At 37.9% G+C, this 21,860-nt stretch overlaps 1 protein-coding gene across 1 annotated transcript; it reads left to right on the forward strand.

Annotated features, from left to right (window-relative positions):
- The first annotated feature begins 604 nt into the window (after nt 1–604).
- Nucleotides 605–21,217, forward strand: tgm2b (transglutaminase 2b). The gene is made up of 13 exons (XM_017697924.2): nt 605–695; nt 5,533–5,712; nt 9,020–9,238; nt 10,528–10,646; nt 11,528–11,656; nt 11,789–11,969; nt 12,680–12,815; nt 13,808–13,911; nt 15,210–15,449; nt 15,546–15,821; nt 16,150–16,310; nt 16,531–16,667; nt 19,631–21,217. Exons 1-13 carry the CDS (start codon nt 692–694, stop codon nt 19,779–19,781), a joined length of 2,037 nt encoding a protein of 678 aa, XP_017553413.2. The 5' UTR covers nt 605–691; the 3' UTR covers nt 19,782–21,217.
- Nucleotides 21,218–21,860: the final 643 nt, after the last annotated feature.

A 21,860-nucleotide genomic window follows, 5' to 3' on the forward strand; every position in this document is an offset into this window, starting at 1 on the left:
TGATCCCCTGCCTGGGCAAGTACGCTACACTACAACAATAAGAGTCCTTGGGCAAGACTCCTAACACTACCTTTGCCTACCTGTATTAAATGTAAAATTGCAAGTCGCTCTGACAAATGCCATAAAAGGAAATGTAAATGGTTTGTCCTGAGGTAAGAACAGAATCTGCACACACTCAAGAGCAGACGGGTGCAAACAATTCTGTGGTTTTGAGAATGTCAGATTCATGACACATTCTTTTCTTACGACTTTTCTCAAGAACACATTTAAGAAACACTTATGAAGAATTGATGAATGAGGCCCAATGTCATGAACTTCTTGGTGTTTCCTTAAGGTTCTGCATAGTTTTAATTTCATTTTTTTTGGCAAAGCTTTTGTGAATTTGGCACTGCGACCTGTGGCAATGGCTGGAAGGTGTCAATTGTTAAGAGCATCATATTACTGAACACACATGCCTACCAGCCATTCATCCCTCAAGTGTTGAGAGAATCAGTCCTTTACCCCTCCCCCATCATACACACACCCCCCCAACACCAAGACCCCACCCCCAAACACACACACGCACACACGCACATAGCTCCTAAGAATTTCAGTGACGCAGTACTGCACTACAAATAAAGTCTCGCTCCACAGCTCATGCACTGAAGAGGCAGATCATTCCAGAGGACATCACCACATCTCACTCACCAGCATGGGTGAGTGTCAGTGCATTCTAACAACTTACACTCTCAAAAACCTCAAAAACAGCTTATTTATGGGAGTTGTGACTTTAGAAACTACAGGCTGTGGCTCTATGTGTACTTAAGTGAATTTTGGACAATACATTTGGTTCTGTATAGGCCAGTAAATGCATCTTATGCTGAAACCTTTCTTGGTGCTACGTAGAACCATTTCTAATGTATTTTCAAGAATCAAATACAGGTTCTTCATCATAGAGAAGAGCCATTTAACTATGCAAAGAACCACATAAGCATTTGCATTCAAATGGCTCTTTGAGTTGTCATGCTTTTATATATTAACTAAAGAACTTTTTTTTTCTTTTTCCTAAAGAATTTTTAAGGGTATTCTATTTATTTGTTTTCCCTGTGCTCCAGTTATAATATCTGTGCTTTTATGCACCAAACTCACAATTCATTTTTATATAGCTATGCATGTTTATCCTTTAGAATTGAACGGATTATTTATCACTGTTTTTGAAGACTATCTATGTAAAGGACCCCGATTGGTAGTTCAGGTTGAAACACTTGTAGCTTTAATCTGAATGGGTTGTTATATGTAAATGTGTTGTTTCTTGTGACATCACCAAATCAACAAATGTAGAATGTGCTGTTTGTGCAGTTTAGTTTCCGTGTATGGACTGTGTGAACTGGGGCATGAACTTTAACAATGTTTAAATACTACACCTAACTCTAAAATAGCAGGGGACCTCAGGTTTCCATTTAGGCCCTGAAACAGAAAAGTTTGAATATCACATTTAATAATGACTTGACATGTGTGTCTGACAAGGCCTTAAAAAGAGCGGCTAAAGGTCACGTTTGTTGGCCTGCTGGCCACATGCTAATGAATTCTCTAATCTGTCGGACATTCTTGTTTAGACCCCTATAGCTCCCAATGAAACACAGATGAAACCTGTGCAGAATAACCAGTTTCAGCTGTGGAGCCAGCATGTGGGTCTGGCTAAATTAAGCTGTGCCTGAGTTTTTTTTTTTTTTGTCTGAGTTATAATGGGGATGCTTTTGTTGTTTAAAAAAACTTGACTGGGGCCGGACAGCGAGAGCGACTTTACTGATTATGCACAGGAGCCGATTATGAGCAGCCTACAGCACTGACCTAAACACAAACGGAACATTGCAGCAACATTTCCAAAAAATATTTTTAGAAGCACAAGAAGGTCATAGAATGTGACACTGTTCTTTTTCTTGACTGTTTACAGACGCCTTGCCTCACTTTTACTGATCCATTTATTTACTCAATTAACAGTCAGTCTCTACATAGAAGACAGACTGGAAGTAAACCAGAGGTGTGTCACTGTGTCAGCTAGCCAAGGGCAACACTGTCAAGCAAACAAGCAAACATCAACACGCACATATGCACCCACAGTTTTCTCTACAAAGAACCAGTCAAAATTTCAAAAACAAGAATACATTACACACATCCATGACGTGTGTGTATGTATATGTGTGTATATGTATGTATATACACACACTCACCAGCCACAGTTGCTTGTTAACACAAATACCTAATCAGCCAATTACATGGCCACAACTCACTGCATTTAGTCATGTAGAGGTGGTCAAGACAACTTGCTGAAGTGCAGACCGAGCATCAGAATGGGGAAGAAAGGTGATTTAAATGACTTGCATGGTTGTTGGTACCAGACGAGACCAGACTGGTCTGAGTATTCAAGAAACTGCTGATCTACTGGGATTTTCACGCACAACCATCTCTAGGGTTTACAGAGAATGGTCTGAAAAAAGAAAATATCCAGTGAGCGGCAGTTGTGTGGAAGAAAATGCCTTTGATGTTAATGTGAAAGGTCAGAGGAGAATGGGCAGACTGGTTCCAGATGATAGAAAGGCAACCATAACTCAGATAACCAACCAAAATCTCTGAGGAATGTTTCCAACACCATGTTGAAAGTATGCCATGAAGAATTAAAACAGTTCTGAAGGCAAAAAAGGGTCCAACCTTTTACTAGCAAGTTCTTTACAGAACAAAAGCTGCTCTTCCGTGGCATTGCTCTAAAGAACCCTTTTGGCACTTTTAATAGAGTAATAGGAAGATTTTATGGGTGTATCCTGAAGGTCTTTAATGGGCATTTTTATCTGTGGTGTGTTGAAGCGAAATACTTCCTTTTGAAGAGGCCCATAAAGAAGGCAGCTTAAAGCTCACATCTGTTGACCTGTTGGACATGAGCCAAACACATTCTCAAATGAATTCTCTAATCTCCAACATTCTTCTTTAGACTCATACCTCACAATGAAACTCTGTATGAAACTCATACATTATAACTGGCCTCTATACATAACTGGATGCCATCACATGCATGAATTCTACAATGAAAACTTTTTGGTCTAGATCCAGTACTGACTGTTGTTCTAAAGTCAGGCATGTAGGCTATTTCTGTTTTGTGTTGTATTCAGTGTTGTATGTTGTATTTACTGGTTCTCAAACCAGCCCTCAGGGGCCCCCAGATGCTCCTGATACATAGAGACAGACAAAAAAATGCAGACCATCTGGGAGGCCCCGAGCACTTGTTATATGCAACACCTGATTCTAAATACTGTGCAAAATGCTTACCATCTTGCCAGAGACTAGAGTAAGAGCAAATAAAGAACATCCAGTACTGTTCAAAAGTCTTAGACAGCCATGAAACCTTTTAAAACTATCAGTAATTGTGTTTTGTCCATAAATGCTACATAACATTAGAATAGATAAATTGGTTTGTTCGCATTATATTTGCTTTGGAGATATTGAGACCTCTGATCGCCATCACCACCATTCTGATAGGTTTGTCTACAATTAACCATTTCACATCACAACACTCACAATGACTGTTTTTCAAATGTAGAGACGAAAAAACTTTTGGTTGTCCCACCTAATATCTTAGTTTGAAGAATACAGGTTTGGTTCCCTGCTTCTAGCTACACTTCACTGATTGCACTTAGAAGATTTGTTAAATTCCATCAGCAGAACATCTGATTTAATTTAATAAAGGATGGATTATCCATACCAGATATTTGAGCTAACACATTCACACACATTAAATGTTTTTGTATTGTATAAGATAAATGTCTTTACATTTGATTTTCTTAACATGTTCAATTCCTTGAAGACCACTGGTGGTTCCAAAACACATCATATTTTTCATAACTTTCAGATTTCATAAGAAACATTTAAAAGGTGAGTGTCACATTTCCTTTCCAGGCAAATAGGTAATGTCCTGGGTAATGATGGGTAATGTCATTTTAAACCCTTATAATCGAAGAAGCTGAACAATTTTTTGGTCTACTAAAAGTCGACCCATTTTTCCACAATAAACTGGCTATAAACTGTAAACAGATGGTGTCTCTTCAGTGATTTACTCTGTAATTTTTTTTATAAAATAATACAAAGAGTGTCTAAGATTTTTGGCTTTCGGCAGTAAATTGTAAGCATATATAAAACACATTTTCTGTTCATTTGAGGGTAAAATAAATGAATAAATAAAATACTTTACATTAAAATAAAATTTACATTTCTTTCATGCAGTTACAGAATAATTTGCCTTACAATTTGGTCACATAAATCCAGGTGGAAAAACCAAAATACACCCTGGTCAATAAATGGCCTAAGACATATGTCAGGCTCCAGTCCCCACAGGTCAAAACACTGCAGACCTTAGCACACTGCCTCATTAAACACACCTGATTTAGCTCTTCAGCTAATTAGCATGGCCTTCATGCACTGAATTCAGACAGTTGGGAGAAGGTAAACACTAATCTCTGTAGCACTTTGGCCCGGAAGGTCCCCAGTTTGACATGCCCGGCTTAAGACCTTTGAATAGCGCCGTGTGTAAGAGAACTAGGTTGAAAATGTACTCCCTTGTTTTCAAAGTGTTTTTTCCCTGAATATGAATGATCTTTCCTCCTATGGGACAGACCACACCTGTCTCAAATAGACTAACATTACAGTGATTCCTCCACCACGAAAAGGGAGAGGAAAAATGACTCAGTCTTCCTTTCACTCCTTCATTCCCTGAAGAAAAGGAAGGGCAGGGAGTTTGTCTTCACCACCTAGTGCAGAGTGACTATGACTCTGTGAGCTCTTTTTATGTGTCCTCATTCCAAACAACATTAAAGCATGTAAAACAGTGAAAGCAACACCAAGCAATTTTATCTTGTTTGATAAATAATTTCAGCTAAAAATGAGTGCACATTGGCTGAATATTATAATTAATTATGCAAACTGATACCCTATGATACTGAAACCATATACATATTCTTATAGTAAACAGTGTGTTTAGTGAAAATGTTAAACTTAAAAATTATCATCAGAAGAACCGTGAAGTGTAACTGATACTGTGTGCTGCTGCTTCAGTTGACATTCTCAACCCACATATCCAACATTTTTCTTGTATTCCTGGAAGTTGTTGTATTACGCACTAAAAACAGTCATAATTAAATTTTATTTGACTTTTTTTAACCCTAAGAATTAAACAGTTTTTGCTACTGTGCCTTTATTACTGATGCTTGTAAATGAGTTCTGCTCTGATTGGCTACTCTGTATTGTGCCTCAGGCCAGAGTGAGACACACTTTATAACATCCTCCTGAATGGGTGGGGCTAAACTGCTGTGGGTTGAGTGGATGGATATATGTACATATGTTGCTTTTTGTGAAAGTGCAAAAACAGAACTTAAAATTGGCCATTTTTGGCTTAGTTTTCCAAGAATAGACTGTGTGGATTGAGAAGTGAACTGGTTGAGTGTTTTCATTCTAATTCCCCTGGCACACTCTTCAATTTTAATTAATCCATATTCACCATATTCTCAGCTCTAGACATTGGCAGTTGGGACTTGGCGTGTGAGTTCAATAACACAGACCACCGTACGGAGCTGAACGGCACTGACCGGCTGATTGTACGGAGAGGTCAGCCCTTCACCATCAACCTTAACCTCCGCTCTGGATCCTACGAGCCTGGAGTAAATCAGCTCCAGATCACTGCAGAGACAGGTAAACCTGACTATCACCACAGACTATTAGCATTTAGACCAGTGCTAATCAGTTGTTGACTTGTGATCTTAGGTCTGTTGTAGAGACTTGCACCATTTGTTATGAGCAGAGACATGAAAGATGATTTTGTTTGGATAAAATACCTAACAGAGATTAAATAACGTCCAGTGTATAAAGCAAACATTACCTTATGTGGCATAATGTCCAGGAGACTGTTCAGCTAAACATGATTCTGAAATGTTCAGCGAGAGACTGAGATAAAGAGAGAACAATAATGAAAGAGTAAGAGAGAGAAATGGAAGAGGGAGAGAAGAGGGAGAGAAGAGGGAGAGAAGAGGGAGAGAAGAGGGAGAGAGCATGCGGGAAGGGTGGGGTGGAGGCTCATAATTAAATAGTATGCCCTAAAAGGGTGATGCTATGCAGAAAACCTTAAGTACCACAACCATGTGGGTATGAGTGACATTTCAGCTCGTCACTTCACTCTTGATTATTGTCTGTCTGCATAGATTATGAGGGGAAAAAGGTGTTTTATTACCACATATGAGTAAGTGCGTCATGGACCATTTGGAAATAACTTTTGCAGTTGATGTTCAAAACATCTTTTAGGCTTTGTTGCTGTAGGAACATTTCACCAGCTTCCAAGTTAAGCAACAAGACAAATTGTTACCATGAGGTGATGTGGGATATAATAGGATATACTCATAGGTGTGACAGTTAAAAATGACAGAATTGGATCTCGGCAGATTATGGTGTCCATAAATACTTTGCAGCAAGCGGCAAACAAAGTTGTTAATCTGTCATCATGAATATAGTGTGGTATGCGAAATGGCACACCGTAAAGTGAGAGAGCCACTTTTAATGTGTCATTTGCAAAATTTTTTTCTTGTGATTTATTATCCTTATTAAACATTTATAAACATTGATAATCTCTTAAAAGTAAAGGTTCCAGAATGGTTCTTGGCTTGGATGTACAGTGTCAAGAAAAAAGTGGAGGTTCTTCAACTTAAACTTTTTACACTCACACACCTCACATACAAAAATGAAAGAAGCAAAAGTTGTTCACTGATTTTGCTCCACAGAACTTTTGAGTAAGTGTAGGTAAAATACAAAGTCAGTCTGGTGTTAGCGTACTTCAGTAAAAAGTGTTGAGTCACATTAATACACAGGTTTTAGTCTCATAATTACTTTAAAACCAACTCTACTAACATGATGTCACCTTATGTAGTGTTAAATTCTATGTTTGAGTGCTTTTTAGATGGCAAGTTGTTGTTGCAGACACTCTTGGTGTGCTGGTAAAGGCTCCAAGTAGAGACATAATTGAGCATGTGGGCTGAGGGATCATGATTATTTATAGCCATAGCCAGAACAATCCAGAGAGATAATTAAAGTCTTATGATACTGACCAGTGTAAAAAAGCTCATATTGCTGAGAGGTCATAAGTCATTCTGAGCTTGCTTCCTCGGTCACTTGATACTGTTCAAAACTCACCAGTGGGCAGATGCCAAAACAGCTGAACCAAGTACAGTACAAATGTTATTCCAGACATTTAATGAAGCACTTGGGCAAACATACCAAATAGGACTCTTCAGCATTTACAACACAGGAAATGTTTTTTGTCAGAAAGTGTCTGGTTAGTTGAAGATAACCACACTATCAAGGACACTGTGTTGGCTTATTTAGAAGCTTGCAGAAAACTTTCTTCAGCCATGCAGCAGAATCGAATCAATTTAGACTTTGCTGTAAATGAGAAGTCAATACAATATCCAGTTTTACAAAAGTGGCATTTTGTGCTGCATAAGTGGGATTGATTATTATTCCTTTTTCTGCTGGTTGGTGTAGGTTTGCTGAGATCTGCCCATTAAAGATGTAGTAAGTGAACTAATCTCTTGTTAGGATACATGGTCAATATAACTTATGTTGATCAGCTGAAACTTACAAAGCCTTAGAATGTTTTACCAGTTTGTAACTACCTAAAACTCCAACCCACCAAAGGCTGAACTTGTAACAGTAATTACAGTAATACTGTTGCCATTAGCCATTACACAACACTGGTACTCCCTTGGTGTATCAGAGAGAGCCTATCTCTTGTTTCCAGGCCAAAAAGTGATTTCCTGGAACGCTTCCCACTTCCAGCGTAATGGAATTCCAGTGCATGCATCCATTAGACTTTATTCTGATGCCAGGGTCGCACACAGTCTGGGATCATGAGTTCCCACACATTCTTATCATATTGCCTTGTTTTTCAAGCTGTCTATTAGATCTTTTATGTGCACTAGTACAAAATTAATACAAAACATTCCAGGGATCTGTGGTTTTTTAAAGTCTTCTGTCTCATTTTTGTCATTCATGCTGTGGCTTGACGCTTATCCTCATAGAAAGAGATGTATAGGACAATGTGGTCTTGTTAAGATGGCTCAATTGACACATTGCAGAGTTCTGTTTCCTAAAAGTGACACCATGCCTGGTGAAATCACAAAGAACTCTTATTTACAGCTGCAATTGTTCCATTTGATCAGAGCTGAAAAGAACACTGAATTGCTTTTCCAGACGCTGTGATACAGATTATCACAGTTGGCAGCTGCTTTAATAGACCTATAAAAATAGCTACAGCCACAGGTTCATTACTGATCAGGCCAGTTGTGATGAAGTTGTTTAATGTTTGACTATATTAGAAATAGTACAGTCAGTGTATTGGTTCATTCTTAGGGATATCAGCCTTGTCTACTAAAATATTCATTTAAGACCATGATGGTGCTGTGACTTTTTAGAGTTGTCATTTTCAATTATTGTAGTACCTGAATGTTCTCCCATTTAATTTGATGAGTACTTGAGTAATCAGTACTTTCACAAGGCCAACACATTAAAATAGACATTACTGAACAATGCCAAACTATGCATAGCTTCCAAAAATTCCAGAATACTGTACTGAACAAAAAAAGGAAGGAAGCATTTAAAAAGACTTCATAATACTGTATATAAAAATACTATGCTGTAAATGAGTGTGAGTGGGTGTGAAGCTCTAATTTATTCTGAAAGAGAGGCCAGTTTTTTAAAAAGTGCAAATAGTTAATTAGTTATTGGAGAAAGTATATAATTAAATCAACATTTTTAATCCAGTATTTGAGTTTAATTGAGTAATGTGATGGCTCTAGGTGATATGAGATCCGAGATCACTAAAGGTTAATCAACTATAATAAACTATTTAGCAGATTATTGCAATACTGAGTATATTGGTTTATTTGTATTTAGCTTGGTGTGCATTGATAATGCTGCATTTTAATGATCTTTATATATTTACTTTCTTAAGGACCACAGCCTGTGGAGCAGTATGGTACCAAGGCTGTCTTTGGTCTGAGTGATGCTATTGATGACACGCGTTGGAGTGCTGCGGTAACCGGTCCGCCTGGGGACATAGTCTCCTTGTCCATCTGTTCTGCTCCTGATGCCCCCATTGGGCACTACAAGCTGACTCTGGACAGCAATGCCCAGTTTGAGCTGATATTGCTCTTCAACCCCTGGTGTCCTCGTGAGTGAAAGCATATGCATACACACACACACCCCATGCAAACATACAGATCTTGAGGGATCCTGTTGTAAAAACACTAACCAAAATGAAAAACTGTCAAATTATTAAAATAATCACAATTAACAGTATTGTGTAATATTAATATTGTTACTTTATTATGATTTGTTGCAATTGTCTTGTTTGCTCTGATTTGATCCTGGGGAAATATATTTTTTTCTGTATAAAGAGCAAAAGTATGTTACTGTAGCTAAATGAGTGGACAAAATAATCTTAATGTGAATGATTTATTACTATCTATAATTTAATATGAACCTAAAATCTTGTGAATGCAGGTTACAATTTTCATCACTTACATCCAGTGAGAGCAGCAATGGCTACATGTTCTGACTCTGAGTGTAGGCTTTTGCTTTCATAAAGCTATTTTATTTTATTTTGACAGGAACTGTAGTTTTCTTCTTCACTGTTGCTTTTTTTAGTTTGCTGCTCATTTATTTTATCCATAGTTCTTCTCCGAGGGGTGTCAAGTGTAGTCCTTCAAAGACATCCTCCACTGCTAATGTTACTGATATCACTGATTATTCCTTCATGGTCTTTTTTAGTTGTAAATGATACTTCAGACTCAACATACTTCTATTCACGACATGGCAATAACTGGAAATAACTTCTGTTAAGAGAACCCTCAATAGGGCTACAGTTGCAGAGTCCAAGGGTAAAACTAGTAGAATGTGTTAAAGGCAGCAAAAATTGTGGTGTTAATGTCATGTTACTGCATTATTAACATGTTAAAGTTGACAACACCAAGCAGTTTGTTGTAATTATCTTCATAAATTATTGTGCAGTGTGCTTTTCTGCTTGTATCATTAGTACGTATCATAAGCACAACAGATTTAGACCAGTTACAGAAACAACAAACAATAAATAAAAACAATATATAGTAACTGAAACTGCACTGTAACAAAGAGCTGATTGAATGTCAGTTATTATGCAATTATCATAATGTTTTTTAATCATTTATTTTTACCATTTGTTCAATTTTTCCTTCTGTTCCTTAAATTGTTTATGAATTGTGGCTCTACCATTGTTCTCAACTTGTTTACAAAACTAAATTTCATGCTACATATCAAGTATCATGAAATTGTTTTTGCCATATTGACCACCCCTTGGAGAACAATCATGCATTCAGTGTCCATCAACATTTCTCTCTGAACTCATGCTGTATAGCATACTGTGTTCCTCCTTGAAGGATGTGGTCATGTAGGATGTGTGGTTGTGTTTGTTTTGGTGGACAGGAGATACAGTGTACATGGACAGTGAGGAGAAGCTGGAGGAGTATGTTTTGGCTCAGGATGGAATAATCTACCGGGGTAATGCTAAATATCCCATTCCCTCAGCTTGGGAATTTGGCCAGGTGGGTGGTATGGGTAGTAAAACACACACACACATACACACACACACACACACACACACACACACACACACACACACACACACACACACACACACAAATTATCATCTATCAGCTCGTACTTCACTCCCTGTAAAAATGGATCTACACCAAAACTAACACTCCCTTCACATCTTTAAGATAAAAGGCAGAAATAAAAAGGGGAGACAATCATAAATAGACAAAAAGAACATGGAGAAAGAGCAGAATGGTACAAGAAAGTATTAGAGCCAATGGTAAGAAGTGAGAAATAAATCATTAACCCCTTAAATGACCAGGGCTGTCGACTGGCCTAAAATTTTATTAGACACTTCTATAACCTAAGAATAGTTGAACCAGTTTGCACTGAACTCCCTGTAGTTATTGAATAACAAGCCATGGTATGTAATAAACCTATGAGAGTAAGAGGCTAATTGCAAATTTTTTTCAGTGGGGACTACAGTGAAATTAAGGTTTGAATATATAAATGGTGCACACTCATGTGGTTTCATTATTGCCTTATTATTATTATTATTATTATTATTATTCTTGTATTTTAAATTATAATACATTTTACAGCCATAACTTTAAACAGGGTACATATTTTGTGCATTTCTTCTTACATTTTTCTTACATTTGGCTTAAATTAGAGTCAAGCATTTGTCTTTGGGTTAAGTGCATGATACATTTAGAACTGAGGTTTTAGTTTGGGTTGAAGTAGAAAATTCATGAGAATTCACGTTTGCATGCTAAAAACCGGGAATTTCCAAAACGGTATCTAGTCATGGAAGCTCCAGTTCTGAGTAGTCCAACAGATTGGATTGTAAATCCCAATTTATCCTTTTCTATTGTGTTGTAATGTTCAGTTTGAAGAAGGCATCCTGGACGCGTGTCTGCGAATTTTGGATGAGAACCCTAAATACAAGAGGAACCCTGGAAAAGACTGCTCTGGCCGCAGAAACCCTATATACGTCTGCAGAGTGCTCAGTGCTATGGTGAGAACCAGTAGCTAACTGAATTATCAGGTTTGGACATCAAGATCATATTGAAGTGCAAGATGATCCTGTTATTTGTGAACATTAAACATTATGAACATCTAATCCACATTCCCTCACACACATTCACAGGTGAATAGTAATGACAGAGATAATGGAGTATTGGAAGGCTGCTGGAGAGACACATTTGATGGTGGAATCAGCCCCATGGCATGGAGGGGGAGTGTGGAGATTTTGAGAACCTGGAACTCTACTTCCTGTTTGCCTGTCCGCTTTGGCCAGTGTTGGGTATTTGCAGCTGTTGCCTGCACTGGTAATAAAAGGGTTTGGTTATTTGGTAACACTTTATTTGAAGGCTACCTGCTTAATGATTTTACATTAAAAGCAATACTTGAGTATTTACATTAAAGCAAAAATTTAATACTACTTTTATGAAGTCTATGCCAGAAAGATGACATTGAATGCTTTATGAAGTAAATGTAATGAGCTTGGCATTCTAAGAGGTTGACATAAGGGCATTTATTTCTTTTGTAAAATTGTCATGAAGGATTGATTCAGCACTGATTAATTTTATATAGTAATGATGTATTACTAAATAAAACATGACAACTATTATAGACATTTATATTTAGTTATTTTGCAGAGATTCTTATTTAGAGCTGCTTATAATGTTAGGGCAATGTAGTGTTAGGAGTCTTGCCCAAGGGCAGTAGTGTGGGCATGTGCAAATGAGACACCAAATTATTGACTGCAGTTCTTTGCGGTAACCACAATATCAGACTGATAATAGTGACATTTTCCAGTGTAGTGGCAAATTATTAGTGGTAGTCAATATATTGTGCACCTCTGTTAGATAAGCAAATAGGACAGGAAATCCCTGTAAAGATGAACTGATTGAATCTTACATTACATTTTCATTCTTAAACCACAATTTAGATGTTAAATTATTAGAATGGCTTAAAATGAGCTTTACATGTCAACCTAAATAAGAGTAATGCATTTTGGCTGTTTCTTTGTCCCCAGTGTCTCGAGCTCTGGGAATCCCCTGCAGAGTGGTCACAAACTACCTGTCAGCTCATGATACCAATGCTAACCTGGTGATTGAACGCTACGTCGATGAAAATGGCCAGCTGCAGAACATCAGCAAAGACATGATTTGGTAGGAACATGCTTATTACAACAGAAATGTATGTCAGAAATGAGTTCTGCTGGACAAAGGAGCAAGGTGAATGGTCATGGCATTAGACACATGCTCAGAATCCCAAAATCAGTCTTAATAGCTAGAACAATGAATTGGGCGCATGGTGGCGCAGTGGGTAGCACTGTCACCTCACAGCAAGAAGGACATGGATTCAATTCCCTGGCTGGGTGACCAGGGTCCTTCCTGTGTGGAGTTTGCATGTTCTCCCTGTGAATGTGTGGGTTTCCTCCAGGTACTTCAGTTTCCTCCCACAGTCAATTGGACATGCTAAATTGCCCCTAGGTGTGAGTGTGTGTGAATGTGTATATCTGTCCCTCTGGCCCGCGATGGAATGGTGACTTGTCCAGGGTGTATCCTGCCTTCTGCCCAATGACCGCTGGGATAGGCTCTATTTTTTGGACCCCTAAAATACACAACACACTGGTGGAGATATTTAGGTTACATTTCATTCAGTTGAACAGGAGCTGCAATGGGAAGGGCAGAGATACAGTTTCTAAATGAATTTATAGAAGGTACACTCTCATAAAAAAAAGATACGACACCATCACTGGGGCAGTACCCTTTTTGTCACTGTGGTGGTACCCTCAGGGATACGTATCAGTACCTTTAGTCAGGGAACATAACTGTACCATAATCCATTGAAATTATATTTTCTACGTTGTATTGACTCCACACACCCCGTTTAGTCTCCAGGCCTTTTATTTTATTGTTCTGTTTTAAAACATTAGTTTATAAAAAGATACAAATGTCTACTTTTCCACTAAGAAAAGCTTTAAGGTACACAGTTGGACCTTAAAACCGCTGTTGCACCTTTGAGGGCACATTTACACTGTTTGTACCTTGATGAATGAATCATGTACCTGCATGGTACCTTTATTTCTAACAGTGTACATAAATGGCTGGCTTGTGGTTTATGTGTCAGTATGAAAGGATTCTTGTTGGTGCTGTAGGAACTACCACTGCTGGGTGGAGAGCTGGATGGCTCGTACTGATCTGAAAGCAGGCTTTGATGGCTGGCAGGCGAGTGACCCCACACCCCAGGAGAAGAGCGAGGGTATACACACACGTCATTTTCTTACTATTTTAGTTATTATTTTACAGTTGTTGAATATTTAAATAGATATGGATACACTATGTACAATACCATTCAAAAAAATTTAATCAATTGTTTTCAATTATGTAAATCCAGTCAGATTCTTATATGATGAGTTTATTTCAGATAAGATTTCTTTAAAGTGAGACATTTGATGATAATAATAATAATAATACTGCTCAGATAGGCACAAGTAATTGACAAAGAAAGTACTACTTACATAATCAACTAACTTGAATTCAAAATTTGAAAATTTATTTGATAATCTCGCGATCAAATATCCCAATATGTATCTCAAATTACAATTGGATAGTAGTGGTGTCTTGCTGTATTTTCCATGACCACAGGCTTCGGTGGGTTTCATTGCTCAATGTGGCCAAAGATCCACCTAGGAAGGGGCCATTTGACTGACAATCAAAGTGACCAAACACAGACTCTTGTTTTGTGTGATGTCAAAATAATACAAAACAAACCACCTTCAAGTACAGTAAAAAAAAAGTGAGGATATTTTGTTTATATGTTACTAAATACTTCAACAAAACTCTCAGATAATAAAAGTTGAGAATCCATGAAGTTCACAAAAGTTTTTTTTTTTCTCTCAATTCAGCCTCTGTGTTATGCTCAGAAAAGCTCATTGTTGTCATGACGTCATGATGTACTGAGCAGGCAACTGCTTGCTTCTGGTGACTAGTTAGGATTTAAGCATTTAGCTTGATAAAAGTTGTCATTTTTAGTGTGAATGGTTGTACACACTAAAGTAGATCTGTTGTTAAGCAGATCCCTGATTTGCCACATAATAGTTCTGTTTTCTATTATAAAATTGGTGCTGTGAACAATATAATATACATTTCTCAACTTCTCACTTCATTTTTAATTGCTCTTTTTGTAAGAGTTATGTTAAATACTGTGCAAAAGTAAAATTTGTCAAAATGATCAATCTCTACTAGTTTAACACACACAACCACATACCACATCACTTTCATATTAGTTTCATAGTAATTAACAAAAAAAAAAAAAAAAAAAATATATATATATATATATATGTTTGTATATAGAAAATCTCAAGAGTAAGGGGATAATAACTTCTTACTGTCCAAAATAAGTCTGAAGTTGCCTTTTTATATAGTTTTTAATGTTTAAATATACAAGTTGCTGATTAAACTAACAAAAAACTAAATATGACAAGTGATTCCAAAGTCAACAAATTCCAAAAGATTGCAAAATGAAATGTAATTTTTTTTCTATTCTTACTGTACTAGAGGTGTACTGCTGTGGGCCTGTCCCTGTGCGAGCAATAAAGGAGGGAGAGCTCACGTTTAAGTACGACACTCCATTTGTGTTTGCGGAGGTAAATGCGGATGTGGAGACATTCCTGAAGTATAAGGATGGCAGCACACGCAAGATTACCGCCACTAGCCAGGTTGGCCAAAAGATCAGTACCAAGAGTGTTGGCAGCGATGAACGAGAGGATATCACACACCTTTATAAGTACCCAGAAGGTAAGGTATATTCATGAATGACACACTGGGCACAGTAGGAGCTCTCTGATCACTACCATGACAGTTGACTCAGCTGTGCTGCTATCCCTGGCTCAGGCTCTGATGAGGAACGAGAGGCGTTTAAAAAAGCCAAACACCAAAATAAACTGCTGAAGCAACCAGTCAACAGTGGCCTCCATGTCAATATCAAGGTCTCCGTGGAGATGAGGAAGGGCTGCGACTTTGATGTCTTTGCCGTGGTTAACAACACCACACCAGTGGAGAAGAAGTGTCGTCTGGTTTTTGCCTCCCGTGGCATGTCTTACGATGGATCCATCGGGCAGGAGTGTGGGTTTAAAGACTTGCTGAATGTGGTGCTGCCACCTGGAGGAGGTGTGTGTGTGTGTGTGTTTGTGTGTTTGTGTTTGATGGGAATATCTGTGCAAAATATGATTACATTATGTAACTTTATAATGCAAGAAAATAAATGGCTTGCACATAAAATAAGGGCCACAAGTAAAATCCTGGAGCTGAGATATTAAGACCAAAATTTATTAAAGCTTTAACAAATGTCATAAGTGGATCTACTTTTGAGGCCTTCCTTTAGTCATTTATGTAATTGTAGTCATTTATTATCTTTTCAGCCTAGTTTAAACCTTATATAATCAGCGCAGGTACTATCCATTGTTATGTGATGTGTATCTATTCGTGTGCCCTGTAGAGCGAAAGGTGTCTCTGAGGTTGAGCTACAGTAAATACTGCAACGCTATAACTCAGGACAATCTAATCCGCCTGGGAGCTCTGCTGATAGACTACAGCACCAGAGACGCCGTTCTGGCCATGCGCACCATCGTCCTTGAAAACCCAGAGATCACGATCAGGGTAAGGAGACACAACCATGACAAGTTCTACTGACAAAAGTTACCATACCAATGATGCTGGAGATGAAATCAAAATACTGTCACACAATTACAATCTAAATATCAATATCATCATCACGAAGGAAACCAAACCATGTCTTTACCACAATAATATAAAGCTAATTTAACTTGCTGCTAAATGGCTGTTAGGTCTTCAGTGCTTTGTGTACTTTGTGCTTTAGATCTTGGGAGAGCCCAAAGTGAACCGTAAGCTGGCAGCAGAACTCATTGTGCAGAACTCACTGCAAGATCCTTTAGAGGCATGCTGCTTCTGCATAGAGGGAGCCAACCTTACTGCAGGCAAGACCATCACCGAAAGGTATGTTTTGTTGAGGAAAGATTAATTACATTAATCTATGCATGCACAGGTAGGTAGACTTGTAGTGTCAATTACCACAATGACAACCAGCAAACATTAGTATCTAATGGTTTAAAGGGTACTATACATCAAAAAGTATCCAGAGACCTGCTCCTAAAATCAAGAATATTGATGGTGAGCAGGCTCTTATCTTGCTGCAATAACTGCCTCTACAGACAAAGATCAGAATTGTCCAGACCATGATCTTCTGTGTTTTTTATGGTTGTGAAAACTGAACAATAAACAAGATAGGAAAATATTGATGCCCTTGTAGTTTGATGTTTGGGTGAAGACAACAGACGTATTCTCAGAAGAACCAATTCATTGGACAAGACCATTAATATTGGAATGGTTGGAGGTAAAAGAGGGAGAGGATGACCAGCTAGTCAGAACAATAATGAACCAGTCATTCAAAAGCCTGAAGACCAAGTAGAAGACAGGAGATTCTGCAGAAACACTAACCATATGGTTTGCAAGAATCAGAAACGACTTGACGGCACTTAATTATAACAACAATTGTTCTCTTCTGAGAAGGCTTTGTGCTTAATGTTGGAATGTGATTTGATTCCCTTTAACCACAAGAATGTTAGTGAGGGCAGGCGCAGATGCTAGGAAGTTAGATCTTGGTCGGAAACAGTGCTCTGGTTCTAAAGTTATTCAGTGGTGCTTGAGTACTCAAAAGAAAGTGATTCTACTCCTCCGCAGGCCAGTTTACACCATCTGCACCATTTGCATCATGTTTTTCCTTAGAGATTACATGGCTGTGTGCAAGCAATTCGTCAGCAATGGTTGAACCATAAATATTCCAATTCTGTAATGAAAAGTGGAGCATGCATACATTTGGATGTGTAGTAAATTTATTTATATAGCACTTTTAACAGAAAGTGCTGTCACAAAGCAGCTTTACGGAACAATCAGTATTACAGAAAGAAAAAGAAAAGAAAATCCAGGTCCAAGCCCCCACGAGCAAGCCAGTGGTGACAGTGGCAATGAAAAACTCTTTAAGGGCAAGAAGAAGAAACCTTAAGAGGAACCAAGACTCAGAAGGGGAACCCATCCTCCTCTGGTCGACACCGGATAGCAAACATTATTAGCAGGAAAAATGGGTGGGCAGTGGTTAATTTGATTAGTTTATGATTATGCAGTGGCAGCAGCAGCATTTGAGCTGAGGATTGCACAGCAATGTACAGCAAGAAGCTCATTGGTGGACAAGCCAGTCCAGAAGGCTAGTGAGCAGTGGCACCCGATCAAGGCAGATGAGGCAGCTTCAGCCGCACAAGATGGACAGCTATTCAGATCAGCAAAGAAAGGAAGAAAAACAGTTAGTTCTTTAAAGAGTGACTGACCACAGATTACAGTATAACAGCAGCAGAGACTCCAGCAGGTCTAGATCTGACAGGGAAGACTAATTACCAAAGTCTTTACTATACAAGTAAGTTTTTAGCCTAGACTTACAGACTGAGGCTGTGTCTGAGTCCTGAACATTAACAGGAAGATTATTCCAGCTCTGGGGGGCTTTGTATGAGAAAGCTCTCCCCCCTGATGTAACTTTATTAATTCTAGGTACCAGTAGTAAGCCAGCACCTTGTGATCCAAGTAGGCATGAGGGTTCATAGTAGGAGAGATGTTCACTCAGGTACTGAGGTGCGAGTCCGTTTAGAGCTTTAAATGTCAGTGATAGAATTTTATAATAAATGTGAAATTTAACTGGTAACCAGTGTAGAGTTGATAAAACTGGGCTAATATAGTCAAACTTTCTGGTTCTTGTGAAGTCTCTGGCTGAAGCTTATTGAGGCTTTTGCTGGGACATTCAGACAGCAGAGCATTACAGTAATCTATCCTTGAAGTAATAAATGCATGAACTAACTTTTCTGCATCCTGTAGAGAATGCATTTATTAATTTAACAGTATTGCATAGATGCAGGAAGGTTGTGCTAGTAATATTAGTTATGTCTGTCGAAGGACAGATCAGGGTCTATCACGACACCAAGATTTTTTTTTTGTCAGATGAGCTTGATGTATCTAGTGTAGATCTGTGGGTTAAATGCAAACTCATTTAATAGATGGCACAGGGGTGGGCAACATTAATACATTTTCACAATATACAACATGCTTCACAATATTTAATATTTCTAAGTTTTGGTGTGACATAATTTATCACTGTAGCAGTAAATATTGTCATATTGCCCATCTCTTCTTGGTGAACTGGCCTGAAATATTTGCTGGCTTTGTAAAACTTAACAAGCACACACAAGCTTTCATAACTTAAGCTGCACATAGCAGGGATTTTCCCCTTAAGCTGTGTCTATTTGGCAAGATTCTTATCTGAAATAACATGACTAATAAGCACTGGACTGTCAGCATTTGTCTTGAAGTCCCAGATGTTTGATTTATTGCTGATCTGCTTTGGTGCTGGATGATTAAAAACCATTCACCAGCTGAATATATGAATGAGACAGCAGGCTGAAAATGAGAGGCAAGAAAAATGCTTCCACTATAATGTAGTTCACTGTGGGGCTGATAAGATAAATAGAGCATGAATACAGGCCAGAATGACTTGCCAAAAATCAAGATTTTTCCATCAATGGTAAAGTGAAGAAAGGTGAGTATTTATATATCTGGAAAAGAGAGGAATAAAGCTCTTGTAGTCTTCTACATGTTGGCTGTCCCTGTGATCTAATAGCAGAACAAAAACCGACGTTTTACTACTGTGTGTCCTCATAACGTTTGACTTTTAGGTTGCTCTGAACAGGTTCTGTCCAGTGTCACAATCCATGTTGGTTGATATTACTGCACTCTCACACTGATCTGTCCAGAATCTTAACAGTTACCCTTTATCAGTAATGTTGTAAGCAATGCTGATCAGAAAGGTTTGAGCAGTGCTTTTAGTTTGAGAGTAATATTTAAATATTTATATTTCTCAGGATCCCAAACAGTGTGGAGCCTGGGCAAGAAGCCAAGGTCAAAATCTACTTCACTCCCACTCGCTCCGGCCTGCGCAAACTGCTGGTGGATTTTAACAGCAACAGGCTGGGCCACGTTAAAGGGTTCAGGAACGTAATCATTGGCAAATAAGGGCCTTTGACCATTCCAGTGCAGCTACACTACATACAGTGCCAAGTTAATTCAGTGAAAGTGTTTGGATTTGAATAAAAACTGAAATGAAATTGTTATATGAAATTGTATTGACCAACAAAAATGTGAAAAGCCAAATGTATAATTTTTGTGGCAGTTCTTGTCATTTCATTTTATGTGCTTATTGCATAGCTACAGATGCATGTTGATAGTTGATATGATAGTTTTTCTTTAACATATCACCAATGCACCATTTATGCTATGAGCTACATGAAATATACTTTGCATATTTAGCATGTGATGGCTATTTTTATCTTTGCAAAATTTTGTTACTCCATACATGGTCCCTCAAAAGTTTGCAGACACTCAGCTCAATAAACAAACTTCTGTAAATTAGGAGGTTTTCTTTCTTAATAAGGAAGCTGTGCAGATACTTCATGTTTTAGAAGCAACGCTCACAAAAGCACTCAACTCTAATTAGCACTCAAACCTTTAAGGCTTAAACTATGTTTTCAATGTGTGCATTAAATAACAGCTTGGAAAACAAAACAAAGGAATATTATTTGTAATATGTAATAACTGAAAAGTAGTGAGCATTAATTAGAACTGTCTCCAAACTTTTGATGGGCAGCACAAAATTAAAGTGGGAACCTAGTCCCATTATTTTCTAGTCGTATGTGTGCTAACTTACTTTTAAGGATGCAGTTTCAGCCTGTAAATATGCTAGTTGAGCAAGCAGAGATAAAAGACAAACACAGACAGCTTTTAATGTTGTAAGAGGAAGACGTTTGTTGTGTAATGTTCCATAGGCTAACAACATGAAAACGAATACATTAGAGTTATAGCCTAGCTAACCGATATCACCATATATACCATGTATAATTAGCACACTAACATTGCAAGCTTAACATAGTTTTGCTTGCACAGTAACATGGCGTTTTTAAGTTTGAAAACAATAAAACTACCATAAAATATTTCTCTCAAATTAGGTCAGATTACACTGCCAGTATAGTAGAAAGTGCACATTTGCAAAGTAAACATTAACAAGGACACTATTTACTTTAGAAGCAACCAGGCACAGTAAATATGAGAAACAGATTAAGCTGTTGAGGGGAAAGTTTAAACTAATCTCTCATCCTCCAGCACTCTAGCCTGCAGTGTCTCACTTGACTACTCCTGCTCAGCATGATGCCTCTGTATGGTTTTCTCACAACGTTGTTTCCTGCAGTTTGCTTTGTTACTATCCACTATGATTCCTGTACTGTTTTTGAAACACTTCTTGGTGCTAATTGTGAAACTGGGCATGCTTGTATGAGGAGGCCGTCAACATAAAAAAAGCCGTATACGCAAAAGCAACACTATTCAATAAAGATTTATATGTGTATTTTTGCCTACAGCTATTATCCTCAATTAAAGCTTTTTGCTATACTAGTAAATGTTTCTTTGATTCTTACATCGTTTTTCCAATTATACATTTAATTCATTGTAGTTATGCAGCTCAATACAATGTCTTTGTGAACAATGATGAACTTTTACTGGTATACCTACCCACCTATCTACACTCACTGTCCATTTTATCACTACAGTTACACACAGTAGAGATTAAAATTAGAGAATGACTCATAAATACTTGATTTTCTGTGGACATACCATTGTTCCACTACCATGTTATGCAAAATAACCAAGACAATTCAACAAAAACCTTCATGTTGTGGAAAACGATCAAAATTAGAGAACAGTAACTACTGTAGCAGGAAAGAAGCTTACAAATGACATCTTTGATCTTTACAGACTTCAAAAATTAATAGGAAGTGTAGAGGCTTTTTCTTTGGATGACTTCAGCACATCTACACTGTCAAGACATCACATTGCTTTGATCTAGTTCCATTTTTTTCCAGTCTCTTCCACAGTTCTGTCACTGTGGTGGGTTTCTCAGCCATAACGTTCTCACCAATATCTTTCCAGAGATTCTCAGTTGGGTTTAGATCAGAACTAGGCTGGTCATTTCATTATTTCAATCTTTTCAGCTTCAAGGGAGTGCTTTATCCATTTTGCAGTGTGACAAGAGGCACTGTTTTG

Source organism: Pygocentrus nattereri, chromosome 26 (genome assembly GCF_015220715.1).
Source record: "Pygocentrus nattereri isolate fPygNat1 chromosome 26, fPygNat1.pri, whole genome shotgun sequence".
Taxonomy (NCBI): domain Eukaryota; kingdom Metazoa; phylum Chordata; class Actinopteri; order Characiformes; family Serrasalmidae; genus Pygocentrus; species Pygocentrus nattereri.